The 19,572-nt window shown below is 40.3% G+C and overlaps 1 protein-coding gene across 16 annotated transcripts in view; it reads right to left on the reverse strand.

Moving 5' to 3' along the window:
- The window catches only part of EHBP1 (EH domain binding protein 1), a 185,121-nt gene that overhangs the window by 85,615 nt on the left and 79,934 nt on the right, over nt 1-19,572 (reverse strand). For all 16 annotated transcript variants that reach the window (XM_015856563.2, XM_032443929.1, XM_015856565.2 and 13 more), the window contains 2 exons: nt 14,162-14,414; nt 8,489-8,675 (listed from right to left, as the gene is read on the reverse strand). In XM_015856563.2, coding sequence (XP_015712049.1) covers nt 8,489-8,675; nt 14,162-14,414 — 440 coding nt within the window. The remainder of the gene's footprint in view (nt 1-8,488; nt 8,676-14,161; nt 14,415-19,572) is intronic.

The following is a 19,572-nucleotide window of genomic DNA, read 5'->3' on the forward strand; positions in this document are numbered from 1 at the left end:
ATTTTGAAGATTTTGGTTTTGATGGTAATTTAAAATGTGTCTTACTTGAGGAGAAGCATTCCTTCTTTCTTTTTACCTTTTAGAAAGCAAAGCTTCAACAAAACACAAGTAATAGTCTGTGAAGCCAAGCATGCGAATCAAAGCCTTCCCTGTCCTTTGAAAAGGTTACGATGAATGGCAGTAAGGTGGTTATCCTCTGGTACCTACGTCAGGAGCTCGCCCTGCAGCTCCCTCCTGCCGCAGGGGAAAAGGTAAATAGTTTAAAGAATAATAAAAGACCTTCATTGCGGATAAGGATTTTCAGATTACATATCCCAGAAGCTAGCCTGGGTTTTACTTAGAGATGGTTTTCAAATGCTTCAGCCTGGGCAATGGTGCTTGCACCATAAACCAGCTTATGCCCTGCAAGACTCAACAGCGCCACGAGAGCACTGGTGTTCAGGAGCATGAGTGTCTCAGAAACTTACTTGAATGCTCCCTGCAGCTGCCAGCTCTCTTATCACAGAATCACAGAATATCCTGGAATCCCTTATCCTGTATATGGAAGGGATACATGATGATCACTGACCCCAAACCCAGGCTCCACACAGCACCACCCAAACCCAACCCCTATGGCTGTCCCAATGCTCCCTGATCTTCAGCACCAGGGCCATGCCCACTGCCCTGGGCAGCCTGACCTGCCAACCCTCCCCTGGCACAGCTGGATAAGGATCTCTCCCTCATTTGATCAACCTTGCACCTGCTGGCAGGGCAGACTGTTGGGCAAGTGACACTCATTCAAGAAGTTCAAACATCAATATAACTCAGCCCATACTTACAAGGCAATCCTGTATTTTCATAGGAAACACTGAGGGAATTCTAGCCTTAGTTAAGTTTTTTTGAATAAAATATGAAAGCAGTTGTTTTTGTTACATCTACACACTATGGCGCGCTGGCGTTTTATTGACACATAGCAACAACACTCCCTTTGTCTCCCTCATGCAGCATGCTCTATGCTTGTTAGCTTTTCCAGTTGCCCCTATAGGCCAGAGGTGGATTTTTGTCTCATAGAATGATATTTAGTCTTACATTTCCAAGACAAAACAAAGCATACAGAATTACTGCCACTGCATATCTAAAAGATAACACCTTCCCACAACAAGTGAAACAATATATAATTAAGGTGACAAATCTGAGTGCTGAGATTCCATAGTGCAAATTAAATCTAAAACTATGAGAAGCAGAGCTCTGAATATCATAACATTAGTTAAATTACCAAGCGTCATTTGCACAGACATTTAATAGAATTGCTAACTTGTCCAGTCCAGAATCACTGCAGGCATTACCAATCCACTTCAATAGGAGCTACACTGCACCAATACGGTAGAACTACCTTAAGGAGCAATTATTAAAATCGCAGAAGGAGCCGAGTGTTTACCATCCTCTGAATTACATTTATTCACCTGCAATTAAAAAGATTTTCCTAGGACAGCCCCGGAGACCTGGTTTCTGCATGCCCACCACTAAAGACATAAAGAAGAAACTCTGAAATACGGAACCAGCAGCACTTCAAGTTGACGGATCAAGGGATCAGAAGTTGGGATGTTACAAAATGATGGTTACGTACTCAGCGTTAATTAGCACCCTTTGTACATCTGCATTTTGATACCATGTTTAAAAGCGCTTCTCCCCTGGACTTGTCCCTCATGAAGAGGGCACAGTGAAGCACCTCCCTGAATGGCTTCTATTCCTGTTTTTTCCATATTATTCGTTGTTTGTCTTCATAAGTCATCTGCTGCACACTCCCTGGACCTTCAACTGACAATGGTATCATTAATCTCATCAAAGGGCTCTTCTACAGTGTCCGTCTTGATGGTATTTTAATCTAGAAGATGAAACATTTAATTTACTAGACATCCTCGTGAGGTAGCAATCCATTTAACTAAAGAAAAAGTGAGGTCCACAACAAAGCCAGCTCTAAATGATCAGAAGTTATTGTTTTCGAGTCCTCGGCCACCCAGCAGCCAAAATCATGGAGTGCTGCTGGCTTTTTCACACTTCACGTGTACAGGAAGCAGCTCCAACAAGGAAGCAATTGGTTTCACCTACACTTTCAATGTATACAAATTGATTCCTGTTGGCAGCAGTCACAGAAATAACGTGAAGAAAACAGACACCACCTTCCACTAATTTATTCTAATGCATTCATACAGCCTCTTGTAAGGGGGAGGAGAGAGAAGCAAGGCTGCAGAGAAATGAAATCACATACACAATTAACTCTTAAAACAGCTGTAGTACGTGGGCAAAACAAGCAATTTCCAACTACAAATGAATATATCACTTTGGCAGCTGAAGGAGGCTATGAGTAAGCAAAAGTTTACTCATAAAACCACGCGTCTTAAGTGCATCCAAACAGTACCTGGATGCTCCTCTGGGTCTTAATGAGTAGTAAGAAGTTGTCACCTCTGGTAGTCTTGTCTGTGGTTGCCCATGGATAGATGACCATGTGTTACACGCTGCTTCTCATGTCAGGTTTTACAAAATCACCAAAGAGCAAAGTCGATTTGCTGAGCAGTTCTCTGACAACGACCTTGCTCCTCTATAGCCATGAATGCTACTCGTGTGCAGCCATGCCTGCATGCTGAGGGGAGAAGTGGCCTTCACAATATCTTCTCATTTTTATCTGTCCTGTGATGGTTTTGATATTTAGGTCACAAAGAAAAGAATTTGCTAATACTCAATATTCCCATCAAATGTAAATGCCTGTCAATGGTTGGCCAAATCTAACTTGCTCATCAGTTCACATATTCATTAGCCCAAACCTTCAGCAAAACAGAAAAGTGCTACACTTGTACTGGAAGTGAATGGAACAGTTCACTCCCTTTTCTAGCACGCTTTCTAATAAAGCTGCTTTACATCAAAATACCAGCTAACAGTGAACACAGGAAAAGCACATACCTGTTCAAGTTGACAAACACCATTTAAAACGCTTGCAAACAGTAATAAGAGATTGTTTAAGAACGATGTAAAAAAGGGAGCCTCTCATATTAATACTTGAAAAGCTTCTAGTTTAATGAATTTTCTGTACTTGAACACTATCTCACTATCTCTCCGTTCACGTTACATGTGTGGATTGTCTTTTTTCCCATTAAAAGATAAATAGTTTTGAAGCTGTATGCAAAGACAGATTTTCTCAGAGTGCCTTTTTTGCACAAGTTCGTTAATAGTAGAAACCTTGAAATTCTGCCCACTGTCTCTTGAGTCTTCCTTGGCCTTGATGAACTACCTGCACTGGAAGTGACAAAGATCTCATGCAAATGAGCTTCACAATTCCTTTGCAGCTAACATGAAGTTGGAAAGGAGCAAACTCATTCAAAAAGACATTCCAGGAAGTCAGGGAGTGCTGATGTGAATGGATTAATCAAATACTTTTGATACAGAGAGAAAATGAGCAATCTCTTTAATTTATTTTAATGTATTTTCCCTGCTTGGCAGCATCACTGCGTCCGTGTTCAGCCACATAAGGTTGATAATGCTGAGGTAAATACTAACAAAAAGTGAAGATCCCGAAACAACAGCATTTCTGAGCTCTTGGAGAATAGTACTGAGTACTACACTGAATGTTATTTCTCTTCCCTTCCACTAACCTCATCTGAAGTCTGTGCTTCATTTCTGTGTAAGCAATTTCCTGCCCTTAACTACATGTTTCTTCTTGTTCCCTTCAAAAGTACATGAGAACTCCTTTTCTTTCCCAAGGAGTAATTTGTACGTGCTTCTCTCCTTGCTAGTGTGAAGGGTAAGCTGCCTATCAGGCAGAAAACTTTCTGTACAGAAGCATCCCAGGTCCACAATGAATTACGAAGGGTACTGGATGGAGATGGGTTATCACATGTGATAGCTGTGATTACAGAATACCATATTTCCTACAAACATGTTTCACTAGTGCTTAAACCAGCCAGCTGGCCTGGCATGAGAGAGCAGGTTATTGCTGGGCAAACAAGAAAAGAAAACTACAACTTAAATAAGGACGGTAAAGACCAGAAATGTTACTACTGGCTTTGGACTATTATGCAAATGTAATCTTTTCTGCCAGTGTAAAAGGTTGTTACAAGCTCCTGTCTACAGGCCCCAAAATCAATGCTTATGGCTTCTTAACTATCAGCGAAACTGTTTCTTTTAATCCACATACAGCAAATGCTGAGTTAGTACAGTTGGCAAAGAGCAGGCTGGTATATTATATCCCCTCCTTACTATGTGTGATCAGCAGGCCATCAGAAGGGCCTTCTTAAAGGGAAAATGCTAGAGAAGCTTAGAATGGGCTTGCTACTCCAGTTAACTGATTGCTTAGGGAAACAGTGCAAGGAAAGCATTTGGAAAAAGTCAGGTCAATAATGTTCACAGAGAAGTATGTTTGAAATGGCTGTAGAGATAAGAACCAATGGAATGATCTTGTAGCAGCTAAAGAAGTTGAATTAATATGTGCAGAATATGCCAAGGAGTAAAACTCTTATGTCACCAGTGCTCACAACCTTTGCCAATCTAACACAGATCGAAGTTCTCAAGTTAGGGTGAGCAGACGCAGTCTGATTTATACTCTTTTCTCATTTAGGCAAGCCCTGGAGAAGTGGGAGACACTGTTATGGTTATTACCACCATCAGCATTGTTATTTTATACCCTCATTACATAGAGAACAGAACTCAGGACCATGTTTGCAGCAATTACTAGATAACATCCACAGCTTCACGCACATGTACATCATAAGCTTGGGAACAACCATTTCAGGGAAAAAATAAAGGTTAAATGCTGACTATATTTGTTTCCACGACTTCCCTTCTGACCAACAATTATCTGCAACTATCTGGGCAGTAAGATTTTATGCCAGCCTCACAGTGAGATGAAGCCTATGATTCAAACTCTAGTTCCACCTTTTTCACGGCTATTAAAACAAACACCTGCATATTAATCTCAGATTCTATCTTTACTAATTGTCTAGTTCTTGAAAGCTAACCAACCCATAACCCTACCATGCAGCATCCCTTTTATCTCGGGGTACTAGCATGATGCTTTGATACCACCAGATCAGGACATGCTTTTTCTTGGCATCTCCTGCCTACTATATGAAACTTACACAGAATTATCTTGTACAACATAAATCTCTGAACAAAGAAACTCAAAGGAATTTGATTTCCATGGTGTCAGGAGTAGTAGGGGTAATTAACCATGGAGGTGATTCCAGGAAAACTTAGAAATAGTATTCAACTGTTAAAAAAAAACATAAAATTCCCCTACAGGAAAGTCTTTTGCAATACAGAGAAACTTTAACCAAAGTCTGTTTTCAAATGAGATATATCCATCCATCTGACCGATGACTGCTAAAAATTAATCATTCTACTTTTCTCTTTTGTTACCGAAGACATTGCTGTTACAATATTAAAAAATATGCACCAAAAAGTCATGTGTGGGAAGCTGGATATCCCTCAGGCAAGAAACACCTTCCACCACTGCTTGGGTAATGGTAAACTGTTGGATTCAGGCTATGATGTTTCAACAGCAAACACAACTGCACCTCTGTGCAAGACTTCCTATATCCCCGATGCCAATGCTAGAAGGCTCATTGCAGCTGAATACTGAGCGAAGTAATTTGGTGTTCAGCCATACCCTAGGGTTTTGATTTCTGGGTGTATGCTTAGGAAAATTTCACCCTTTCTCGCCCTACTTTTGAATCCAAGGAACATTAAATCCCAGGTATTTAAATTCCAAGGAACTTCACTACTGTTTTCCAAACCTAATTGCTTTTCTTAATAGGGAAACATAACTTCAAGTATTTGGAACAAGTATCTTGAGTAGGAATCTATCATGTGTCAGATAATCTTTCAAGAGTAATTCCCACTTAATAATAAATGTTAGGACCAGCATTTATATTTTTTGTGTTCAGTAAATGTGATAAGAATAAACTACAAATACTCTACCAAAGATGTACAGAAGCATTTTCGGAGTCTTTTTCCTTAATCTCCAAGGTTCTAACATTAACACGGTGTTTCTGTATTCAGTAGACTTGCATTTCTGCTCCACAGTCAATTCCCATGAAGACAACCAAGACAGGGAATAGAACATGTTGGAACACTTGGGATCTGGGTACTGCCATACAGAGGCTTTCTGTGCATAGGTAACTTGGACAAATCACATACCAGGTTCAGTTACCTAACCTTCCCCTTTACCTACACTTACCCCAACAACACTACTCCCCCTAGATCAAGTTTTGCACCAAGCTCATGATTGTATAGTTCCCATGCCCTTTGATTAGAGTTTTTCGCAGTTGCTAAACACTACCACTGCTATTGGGTAATAAACAAGTTATTTGTGCCAACACTCCAGGTCCTACCGGGGTACGACTTTGTTCAGGTATGAGGAAATCATTTGATTTTCTTTTTCAACAGTACTGCTTTTCAAATTTCAAGCAACATTTCAAGCAAAGTGCTTTTGATCTACAGTTATTAGATCATCTGAGATCAAAACAATTCAAGCACAGAAAAAAGGATCTAGTAAAAGCTTTCTGATTTAGAAGTGATCGTGCAATACTTTGGTATAACCCAGTGAGTGAAACTTTCCAATCTAGCTGTAATGTAATAAACCCAGATACTGTGTTTGCTCTGGAGCCCTCCCTAATGGTCTCACATCTTTCAAAATCCAGTGAAAAAAATTAAAGCTTTCCTGAGCTGTAGAAAGTCAACATAAAATTTCATCTTCCCCAACAGCCATAATGAATATTTCAGTTTCAGCACTTGGAGCTTTACTGGTCTCAGCTGGTGCTTCTGTGGCAAAGAGCTGGGCTGCAATCAGGGAGGCACCAAGATACTGGGAAAGTAACACCCTACGTAGCTGCAGAAGCTACTTGGCTGCGTTCATAACAATCCAGTCCTTTCAGCAGGTTCAATCCTGCATCTTTTCTTAATTAATTTCTGCTTTCCAACAATGTAAAACAGCCACGATAATTGAACACAGCAGTAAAACGCTATTCCGTCACAATGAAAACAGGAAATGAAGCACAGAGATATTCTCTTGGAAGCAGATCTCTAAAAATGAAAAAAAAAAAAAAACCAACAAAACCAAAAAGCCCCAAAAAGCCCCCAAAACCCAACACCCTCTCAAGCAATGAGCAATAGGGATACAACCTCCATCAAGAGAGAGGATAAAATCTTCTCCACAGAATTTGCTTCTCTGCCTGGTAGTTCCAGAACACTTTATTTTGGCTGCTTTGCACTGACCTGAAGACCACACTCTATCAAATATAGAATAAAATGTGTTTTTTTTCTTACAAAACCTCAGGCAAACAGGATCGAATCCCATTGCAGCACATGATAGTACTGCAACGCTTGGATGAAACGCTGCCCTGTTAGTGGTTTTACATATTGAAAGTTATGCTTGTAGCCCTGCTGCGCTGTTTTGCTTTGCCGTGAGCAGACACAGATTAGATTTCTGGTCTCATACTCTTTACCCTAAGCGAATGCTAAAGCGACAGCAAGATCAGAGCCTGGGGGTGCAGGGACATGTCAGCAATCTAGCTGACTAGTTAAGCAATGAAGTGATAGGTATCAAAAGTAGTTTCTTTCCATTCTTAAAGTATGGCTGCCCCAATACAAGGAAAATCAAATGACAGTATGCATAGATCGGGAGAGCCGTGCTGGAAGGGAAGCCTTCTGTTCTCACCTTCCTACCCTTCATAACAAGTCATCAGCACACACAACATTTGTGTTTACAAACACCCCACTGATATGTTCCATTTAATGATCCTCTCGCTTAAAAAAGAACAAGCATCTGCTGAGATTCTAGAGTTAAAATCCACATGCACAGAGTTTGCTTTTGTGATCCTAGAGTACCTACACTGCACACTGCCCCATTCAAGAGAAGTTAATTCAGAATTTGACTTGAGAAACAGTGAAGTACGAGTGTATACACATACACTTAGTTTGGGCATTCCTAATAAACTGCTAATCTGATTTAAAGCAGACTGTGGCTTTTTTCTTTCTCTTCTTTTTTTTTTTTTACTCCAACATACGATGGAATTGAACACATACAAATCCTAATGCAAATAAACAGCATTTAGTACTAAGCTCTTAAAACCCAGATCCATGTTAGAAATGTGGAGATGGACCCTTTGACAGCAGCAAGGCTTAGTGACGTTATAATAGATCAAGACAAAATATTGTTCAACATGATTTTCTTCCTTCTCAATGGCACATCCAGCTGTCCGGTAGCATCTGTTACTAGAAGACCCTTTTCATTGAACCTGCAGTTGCCGTTACTGTTGTCATTAAATCCCTAAAGAAACAATACAAGCTCCTACTGCTGCTCTCTCCCTATGAACCAGCAACTGAATAGAGATGAGCCAACACCTTACTAAGTCCAAGCAAAGCTTTTATGATGGCATGCAGAAATAAATAGGATGTCTACAATCCATATAAAGGCACTGTTAATAATAAAGACAAAAATTAGGTATGAAAAACCTACCTTTGGAGAAGAAGAAAGCTCTCTCGATGCAGGAATAGCTGACACGATCTCACTCATGTTTGTCTCTGTCTTTGGCAAGAGGTTTGGTGGTTCTGGAGCCTTTCTTTTCATCTTCTTCTCTGGTTCTTGCAGTGGAACAACTTGAATTAAAGCAGGGCTTGATTTTGGTTCATAAAATGGATTTGATCTAATTAAAGAAGGGAAACAGAGTTCTTTACTATCATCTTGGAAATCAAAACAAAAATAAGACTAATTTAGAGAAGCTGATGACTGAAGTGCTTTTATTATCCCATGCAAGAAAATGTCTAGCTTTTACATGCTACTTTCTGATATTACTGACAAGTTAGAAAAACAGCTCAAACTGGATTGGCTCAGAACTTCTTTAGACCACTTCCAAATTACATGTTTTATTTATAACAAAACTGAGTTCAAATATACTTGGCTATTTAATAAACAATGATCTGATTTATAGATGAGCTCAATACCAACAAATTCAAGAGAGGATACCAGCTGTTGAATACGCCAGTGATCAGAATTAAGAATTCTTAATCAGAACAGATTTAAGTTCACATTCCAACCTCCTATTTGTTCCATCCTAAACAAACACTTCCACAGACAGCATTACCAAATGTGATCTAAGTTTAGTACATAAAATATCAACCAGCAATACACTGAATAAAAGTTTCAAGTATGGTCTTGAAAATAGACAGCAATTCTTATCCTGCTAAGGATACTTACAGGAACTGTCTTCACACTAACCTAACTTACTCATAATCTTCATTTTTCATGTCCTGCCATCCAAAACCAGATGTTAATTATGAAAATAGCAAGTTAATTTTTTCCATTCTCTCCCTGCAAGATATATTTATTGTGCATCTCAAACAATGTCATAAAGTCACTGCAATCCCCAAAGGTCTATCTGCATACAGTTATATAAAGCATAACTGATCACAACAAATAACCTCAGTCCTTCAAAAACCACTCAGGATAGAAGCAATTATGCATACAGCATTTGATAAAAGTTACCTAGCTAGATTAACTTTCCAATTTCCTCTTGGGATAAGAGAAATGAACTACTCTATGCTGTTGGAAACAACCAAAAAATGGGGGCACGAATGAAAAGCCCTGATGAACGGATGAAACTCATCCAGTTTCCTTCCACATAACACTGGATTTCTCTCAGTTCTGTGCATTTATAGCATGAAAATACATCTTACAGTCTCTTGGACTGACTTTAGAATTTATCTTAATGCAGTTTGCCCTTGTCCCCTTTTGACTGAGAAGAAGAAAGCAATTAATAATCCACACTGCGGAAAACAAGTCTACTTTTGAAAGGCAAAGTCTATTGAAGCACACACAGAAGAGAAGACCAGGCACAAAACCTTCAGACCTTTCGGAGAATCTGCCGCCACTTGTTACAGATCTAAATCCAGATAGCGAAATGAAAGAACGACTAACACTAAAATAACTCATCTGCTGACTGAAGGCAACTTTCAGGTGTTCCCTCTTTGCTGCCCATCAAGCTCAAAGCCATCGGTGCAATAAAAACTAAGGGCAAGATCAAAATAGAAAGTTAAATGAGAACGGATGGGTGTTTTCCATGGGAGGCAGCAGAAAAAGGAGGGTATTCAGTTTGGAGCAGGGAACGCACCTAGCTGTCAGAAGCTCTAATTTAGCTGACAGCCTAACTCAGTTGTCTTCAGACACCGGGAAGTTCAAAGGGAGGTGAAAATGAAGATAAAAGAGATAAAGGCTGAAGAACAACGCGTGCTGCAGGAGAGCACAAAGTCTTCCTTAGCTCTACAAGGCAGACTTCTGAACAGACAACAGATGCAACATGTTTGGTGGTGGCGAAATTATCCTGCACAGCCTTACTGGGAATAAGCAAGCTGTATTTGTAAGGTGTTAAAAATGATTTTGGTGGGGAAAAAAAACCAAACACACTAAAGAGTAAAGAAAAAGTTGGGAAGAACAACCCTGTTCTGAATTTGTATGCTGCAGGATTGTCTGAGCTGCACATGTCATCCTGAAGAACTGGACCAGCTGCATCCATCAGGCTGTACAGAGACAAGTCACTGTTTCTTTTTCCCATAGAAAATACGTTGCTTTAAAGCTAGGCTAAACCCCTCCCAGGTTGGCCATGGCACAGTCTGAAATAACACACACACAATCTTTCTCTTCCATTTCAATAATCTTGAAATCACTTTTTCAAAACATGTTTCTCAACGAGATTCACACAGACAAAATTCCCCACTTCCTGTCAGAAAAAGACTATATGTTTTGAAGCCCCTGGTATCTGATACACGCAGCAGGGCTTGGTCCAACAGCCTCCACATGGCACTGATAAGAAACTAAGCATGAGAACAGCCTGGTTGAAAAAAGCCTAAGCTGAAAAATGGCTACGCACTCCTTCCTGAAGTTAGCTCACTCACTCTTTGCTTCAGTGATCTTACTGAACCGATCCACATAGCAGGATTTAACTAAAGAGAAGTTAGACTGTCCATGACAAAATTAAACAAACCAACCTGATGAGCTACCTGGCACTAAGCAGTCAGCAGCAGCGGGGTGGTTTGTGGCTCCTATGGAACAGTCAGCTTCAAGAGATGGCAACTAAACAGCCTTACCAATCAGAGAGCATCGTCCTCAGCCATGCAACGATCAACAAGATAAGAAGCTACAGAGCCAAACAGTATCTGAAAGAGCAAGCTTTATTCTGATCAGTTTCAAAATGTCTTTGACCAGCATCACTGGTTAACAAAAAAATGAATTAAATTGCCATTTAACTGAGGAAGAAGATCAAAGCCATCAGCGTGCTACAGGTAGGAGACCTGTCTTACAAAGACAAAATGTTAAGGTTGAAGGCGTTGTACTTTAAGTTCTGGTCATCTGCACTACTTTCAAATACATCAACTTAGCAAGGCCTGCTGTTCTTTATTAACAGCCACCCAGCATTTTGACTTTTAATGGAAACAATTCAAAAAGTAAAAGCAGATTTTCACACTAACGTTCAAGTTCCCAGACAAAAAAAAAAAAAAGAAAAGAAAACACGTTCCTTATCTCAAGCTAAGGATGAGAACTGAGCCAGAGGAAGTGTGTTCTGGGAGAGCAGCTCCACAGCTGAACATATGCAGGAGAACATCTAAGTCCATCTGTACCGTGCAATGCCTCATTATGCTGTTGCTTGTGACCATGCTTTACTGCTGCGAGTTGTGAAATGTTACATTATCTTCACAACCATGAGTGCAATACATTGCCAGTAAGCCCACAGAGGCACAGCGAGGATAAGTACCTTCTCCAAGGTTACGAGGGTTTGTTACAAAACTGGAATCAGAGTTCACATCTTCGGGCACTTTGTGTAAGTCTTGAGTCCACAATCACAACTAGCAATTTGCCAAAGCAGAGTGGGACAAGGGTCCTGATTTTCAGTGATGTGTTCATATTCCCAGGAAACATCATCACATTTCACACACAAAAGGAGAAAGCCAAACAGTGCACCCCAATTAAACTTCTAAGATGCAGAGATAATACATCATATTTCCTGAGTGACAGTAAATGCCCTTAAGGAGACTTCTATTACTCATAGCTTTTACCTATCACATTCAAAAACATTCCTGGAAAAGCAATGGACCAGTGGTAGTAAAAAATGATTGGGAAAAAAAACCAACAACCCAAAACAAAACAACAAAAATTGGAAGGTAAGATAGTTAGGAGAGGTTGAAGATAGCATGCAAAGTTTTCTAATGCCATGATATGACCCAGTTGTTCAGCCTTGTCTTGAATACACTGCTCAGGCCAAGTCAACACCCATCTTAAAATAGATACATAGCAGAAGAAATAAGAGGGTCCAGAGACGTGCGATGAAAATGATTAGAGACATGAAGAGACTTCTGCATGAAGAGAGATTGAAAAAGTTAGCACCACTTAACTCAGACAAGTGACAAGTAATGGAGAACATGCTTGAGGTACAGAATACAGCAACAGTTCATGGCAGATAAATCTCAATACTACTTGCTGTTGTTTTCAGTAGCCAACAGAAGGGACTGTAGATGGGATTGGGAAGGTAACTTATTTACAATCAATAAAAGGAAATACATTTCATATAATACCTTGTTTTCTTGTGGAACTCTCTGCCACAAAATGACACTGAAGCCTAGACTTTAATAGGATTTGGAAGGAGATGAGCCACTTAGATAATAAAAGCATCTGCATTCACAGTAAGTCACCAACAATATCCACCTGGACATAAACCATTATTATTTGGGACACACAAAAACTGAACTGCCTATGAAAATCTTTCTTTTAGTGCTCGTAATACTATGCATATCCTTAGCAGAAACATTTTACTGAAAGAATAAAAAGGAAAGGGAATTAATAACATGAGGTAAGGCATAATAGTGCTTTTTAGCTGTTAGTCTTCCAGGTCTTATGCTCCTACAGTGACATTCTGTTACTACATTTTTTCCCCCCACAGTGTTTAAGGATAAAGATTCAACCTGGGGTTCTCCTCACACACCTCTACCCAACACCTTTAACTAAATGCCTCCACGTCTTTTTCAGTGACACAGCACTGGGAGGAAAGTGGCATGAGGAGGCTACAGGAGGGTCACACTATAAGAATTGGTGTAAAAGATGTAAAATTACATGTATATTATTATTTCTCCCTGTTGATTCTGGTGATCCGTGAATGACCAGAGATGGTCATTGTGACCACCACCAGTGTGACCACACAGCCAGCGCTGTTTGGTGAGGCAGTGCCCTGATGGAAGGAGCTGGCTCAGAAATCACCTCTCAGTGTCCCCAGTTCCCCCGCTCGCCCTTTTTTTTCCTCTTCTTTTGCACAGAACATCATGGCCAACGTATCCATGGCCACAGAGCTTTACAAGGAAAAAAATCCTGCAGGGTCCTTTATATACATTGCTATTAGAATGCATGGGAATTCCTCAATTTCCTACAGCGTGGCTATAAACAGAGAAACATGAAGATGATAGTAGGACACCTGTATTAATATTAAATATTAAAACAATGTAAATGTCATCCCACAATAAATCTCCTTAAGTAGTGTAAAACTAAAGAGTAATTACTGTTGTTGTCTGTAAAATTGCTTATGTGTAATCACCATAAACTGCCTCATGAGTGGTGTGGTTGGTGACTAATAACCACAAACAAGGAATAAGTAAACACCTTCAAACCTCCCAAGCTGCACGACTCTTGCAAAGAGCTCTCACTCCTTGTTAAAAACAAGACAGCCAGTGCCAGTTCATTAAAGCTTTGTATGAGGTTATGACAAAAGAAACAGCTTAACGAAGCATACAGGGTAATAGCATTTTGATTTTAGGTAATAAAAATAATGGCAAAAAAGTCAGGAAGGACCTAACTCTCTTGCTCCTTAATTTTTGTCTCATTACAATTGGCAGGGCGTGAAGGGCCAAACAGGCACACAGATCTGCTTCCTACCAAAGAGGCAAAGAAGCTTTTCCTAGCTGATCATGTTCACCTGTGGAGCTAAACAGTGTGACTTGGGGGTATGGTATTTCCTACTGCTAAGCTGAAGACCAGTAATGTCCTGAGGAGGTGATTAAGGATCACCACGACTGAGCCCAGTACACCTCAAGATTAAGTCAGGGATCCCACTAATGCTTCCAAGGCTGCTGAAAGATGAAGAATCATACTTACTCATCTAGTTCTTCCTCTTCAGCTTTGGAGGTATCTGCATAGAGGTATTTGCTCATATCCACTGGTCTGACATTCTTCCTTTTTGCAGGTTGGGGAGGAGAATCTGTTATGGTCACAAATGTTTTGGGGTCAGGATCTGGTTCATCAAATGGGTTCAAGTACTCTGGGGCATCTTCGTCCTTGAAGGGATTGTAACTGTCAACATAGAAACCTTCTTCTGCCTTTGAAGATGATGCAATCTCACTGTCCAGTTCTACCAAACAACAAGAAAATCATTAAGCAGATGAAATATAGAAAAAAATTGAAGCCACTTTATCAGATCTTGGTATTTTGAGTGTTTATGAAAAGGTTTGCTTTACAGTTCTCAAGATGCAAAGTTCTGGCCTTAGACAAATGCTCATGCTTTATTTGTAGTGTGACCTTGTTTATGCCAAAATAGGGTCTTCGAATAGATAATTTCATCTCGAGTATAATGAATAGGTTTAATTTTCTCATTTACTAAAGCGCTTTCAACCGATTTGTTATTAGTTTTACTTGTCATATAAATGGTATCACAACAGATTTAGAACATTTTCCCAAGCTATTAGCCAATCTGTATCCCAACAAAATGTTCTTAATTGTTTATTTCAGTTTTTAACAAAGCAAAAAGATACCCTGTATTTTATAATAAAATGACTTTTATTAGATATTAGAAATGGCGATAGCTGGTAGGTACTCTTTTCATTTCTTAAAGTGACTGAATTAAAATCAGTTATTAGGTATGACCAGTAATTACATTTCAAAATATATAAATTTTCCTTGCTAGCTGGTCTTTTGAACAACACACCATCTGAAGAATTTAAATTAACCCTAAAGAGATGGATAATCAAATTACTCATTTATTATTTGGGTTGTAGAGCAAAACGTTATTAGCAACCTCCTGGCTGTAATGGACCCTACAGAAAGAACACTGCACAGAAGTGAAAGATTGCTGGGTACTGAATGAACACTGAGATCCCTATACAGCAACACGGCGCTCCTCACAATGACTCTCAGTACCTTCATCTTCCTCTTGCTGCAGAATCTAGTGAATGGTTCAACATGGGATTTGAGCGCTTTCCAAAGCTGTGTAAATAGAACTTCAAGGTACTGTGTTTAAAACCTCATTTTCAATGGCCACTCCCACATTATTCACAATGAAAAGCGTTTCTTCTTCAGATTTATGCTTATTAAATTGAACAAAACATACTTTTTCGCTTTAAAAGAAAACCTTCAAAAGTTCTTGTAGCAAGATACCAAAAGAAAACAAAAAAGATGGAGCTCCAATCATATCTGTCACTAAACAAATACTTGGGAAGACAACATTTCTAGTCAATCAACTAACAAAGGCAAGGGGCGGTGAAAAAAGCAGTGCGGCAGTCACCTGGTCTTGGATGGATGGTGTGCTTAAATTGCCAAACTAAATGAACTGATAAAAGCTGCAGATGTTTTCTGCTCCACCAGGATACTTTCCGTGCACCCTGTCTCCAGCCATCAGCGCAGAGCCAAGGTGACAGACAGCCCTACACAGCACTGATTGACTGCAGCCTACTGCATGAACAAGAGCCACTGCTGGCCGAACCAGAATACGGCCCAATGGTGCAAAGAGCAGCTCCACCTGTCTTATGCACTGAACTAGTCTCCAGCCAGTAGGCCTAGAGCAGGAAAAGCTTTAGACCTTCTCAAAACAACTGGGACCTACTGGAAAGACTTGGTTACAGACATCCAGTGCCTTTCTTCTTCTTGATTCTTCATATTTGACCTGCAAAGGCTGTATTATCATATTGTCTTCTGCGCTACCTTTAAGAACCTGTTTCTGAAGTGTGAGATCATAAATCTAAAGAACAAATAGTTTTGCCTCAAAGAAAAGAATAACATAATGAAAACCTTACTTAAACTCTAGGTGGACACCCAGGAGATAAATCACCCTCTGGGATTGATGGTCAGCTCAGCTGCGGGAAAGAAAATAAAGCTATACTATGCCAGAAGATAGTACAGGTTCTAACTGGTAGACCTGCTTATGACTATGCATGGTGCTTGTGCCCATGGGATTTCCCTGCAGTGATTATTCGTAACATTACATTTTAAAATGCCTTTAATACCAGGTGAGGTTTAAAGTCTCTTATTCCCTCAGCAACTTGGTCCAACTTAGTATTAAAGAAGCAATACATACAGCACCTCTTTTTGTATGCCGTATGCTCTTGTTCTTCTATTTAACTACACTTTCAGGATGCAGCTATCTTAGCCTCACATCAAAAGCTGATGTCAAAAAGAGAGTGAAAAGGAGTGCAGACTGAAATGGGATGATGGGAAATAAGGTGAGATCAGAAAAAAAACTATTTTTATGCCTAATAGCCAAACAGCTTTAACACTGTGGAAGCATATTATAGGAAGATCTAGTTAATCCTTCTAACACGTCAAAAAAGAACAGGGCTACAATAATAGCCTTAGCAAAATCTGTGGAAAAATTTAAAAAAGAAGAGGTTCTGTTACCGTTGAATCTGGTTAAGCCTTACCACTCACCACCTTCTGTCTCTCTCTTCACTTAGGCACTCTAGAGAACCAGGTAACCAGGACAGGTTCACATTGTTAGTGTCTAAAATCAGGTGAGCTAAATCCTTACATTGACTGTCTAGAAATGCATGCCTAGAAGCTCACGTCAGTTGTGGGTGATACTCCAACGTTACCCACATGTTTAGTGCTTTGATGAACAAGGCCAAGCACTGGTTCTTAAGAGATCTGCAGTAACCCAGTGTAGACCCGGAGTAACCAAATGCAACACAGAAAGGCGGCCCATGCATGCGTTGTTCAAATTGAACCTCTTGTTTTGATTAAAGGTATTTCAAATCCTGAAATATTTTACCACAGAAGTGCACAGCCCCTAACACCTACCTCCACAGCTGCGTATTAGAAGACAAATGACCACACCTGCACATGGAACTGTTGATAAACACACATTAACTTACCTGTGCAAAACTTCCTGATAACACACACGTGGCATTTGAAGTCATGCTCATACAATTAACCCACTGTGCTAGGATGCACACGTTGTGGTTTAAAAAGGGGGGACCTATTACTGAGAAGAATGTCAGTAGAATTTCCTGAAACTAAAAACATTTAAGGAAACCGTCTCATAACTAAACAGCAATCTTCTACCTTCAATCTGCTTTCAAGTGCCTCTTGGAAATGAGTTAGATTTTGATTTAAATCTGTTAGATTTTAAGGACAGGAAAAATTTTAAGAACTGCAAAACAGGTTTTGCAGTTCTTTCTGTTTCAACACTGTGGATCAAGTGCTGTAACGCCAACCAGGGCAGATGTCTGTCTTGCATTCATTAGCTCAGCAGTAACTACAGGTATGGCCTCACGCAGCACTGCGGATCAGCACTGAGAGACCTCAGGCTTACTATTAGCAAACAGGTGCCACAAAATGCTGCACATAGGCTAAGTGTACAGGAGCCTTTAAGAATGTTACAGGCAGGACTTACAGGCACTCAATACATCCACTTCTCATTCTCTCTTCCCATCATCCAAGACACCATTTTTTTTCTCTGCTTTCTCAGCTGTCCCCACAGAAGGAAGGACCCCATCCTCACTGGAGGGCAGAGCCTGGAGGCTCATTTGCCAGCTAGCAGAGAATGGTTTTGGGGGCTTTGCACCCATTGTGCTTTGCTGCTAGCAGGCAGAGCAAAGAACAAACCCCAGAAAGCCAGGGAAAGCGTTCCCTCTTCTGAATCCAACTAGAACCTTCAGGTCTGCCTTTCATGTCAAGCGTTGGTCACTGTTCATGAGTCCCTCTAAAACTTAAAAAGAGGCTTCTTTCCTTCTTTGGGCTGATTTTATACTAACAGCTCACCAGCTGTTTTCTTGCTCTCCCCATCACTAATCACAGCTGAGAGAAAAGGCAGGACTTTGGTTGCTACCTGAAGTCATTTTTTAACTGTAGCTCTCTACACAGATTTAAAAATTACATTTGCAGTTTGGCATTCCAAGGGTCAAACACGTGGTGACTTTGCATGATTAAGTAATAAAGCCACGGGGGTAGGAGTGACAAGAGAACAGGTAGAATATTACTACAGCAGCAGCACCATCTGCTCTTGTGCCAGACTCTGAAGACAGTTCTTGCTCTAACTGCACTGAGAAAGACTGCCTGTGATAGTAATTATCCTGACTGGCACTGCCTATCTGCACAATCAGCCTTCTAGTTCCCAGAGGATCTCCAAAAATCACCCTGCCCTTCAAACCACTTGACTTGTGTAACACAAACATATTGTGACATACAAACAAAACCCCTACCAAAACATTACACACACAACTCTCCTGTTGGCAAAAGATGAAAGAAGAAGCCACATGTGAAAGATACTTAGCTATACCATTTGCTGCACTACTGGCAGGTACACAGACACGATGGTGATGTGAGTGCAGCGGAACAAGCAGCAGAAAAACATTACTTCCCAGTAGTTCTAGAAAGCACAATGACTGGCATTCCTACCAACTGCTGATGATTTTCCCCTGCTTTCATTAGCCAGTACCAGCAAGACATTACATTTCATTAAGAAACATGAAAAGAGTCATCTTTCCTCCTGCATCTTGGTTCCTGTACTGCTCTCCTTAGGACTATCCTATAAGGATACTGGGTATTGGTATTGCAAAGCAGTTCTATTTTCATTTGAGCTGCAATGCGCATTGCAGAAAGTTCACAAGTCTGTGTGCAAGATAAAGAATTGCCCTGGTAAAGTAAATACTGTTTTAAATTAAAAGGGGATGTAGCGGCAAAAATAATCACCCTCATGTCTCAGGTGTGTATTGGTCATGTTCAACTTCAACAGCAGAATCCCCATCTAATTAGAAAACATTCTGGGGACATTGGCAGCATTCTGTGGTTTCCTATTTGCATTTATTGGCTACGTTGCCTTCAACATGCAAAACATTTTGCACAAAAATTATCTGATTGTAGAGTTCTGTTGTAATGGGACTAGAAGACTATCCAAAAGGTAGACTGCAGACGAACATCGACGTATTGGCTAGTATAAAAGCTGCAGAAATGTATTCCAGACAAGATTTTGCTCGATTCTTCAGATTTCTAACATCTGGCAAGTTGTTCGTATGCATGTTCACTCTACTGTGCATGATCACTTATACACCAAGGACTTTTTAAACCACAGCAGTACCCTGAGGCAGCTTGCTGAAGCCCTCTGCCATGCAGAGCACCCACAGTATACACACAGATGCTGGAAGCACTCACTCTTTTGGTATCTCTCCACCCTTGATTCCCAGGGTTAGGTGATTATGGGATTAGCAAGGTAGAGGGAAAGTAGCTCATCTGTGGACAGGCACAAGAAATATCTGTCTAGGAAACAAGCACCTACTAGCAAGCAATCCTCCTTTCTCTCT

Source organism: Coturnix japonica, chromosome 3 (genome assembly GCF_001577835.2).
Source record: "Coturnix japonica isolate 7356 chromosome 3, Coturnix japonica 2.1, whole genome shotgun sequence".
Classification (NCBI taxonomy): domain Eukaryota; kingdom Metazoa; phylum Chordata; class Aves; order Galliformes; family Phasianidae; genus Coturnix; species Coturnix japonica.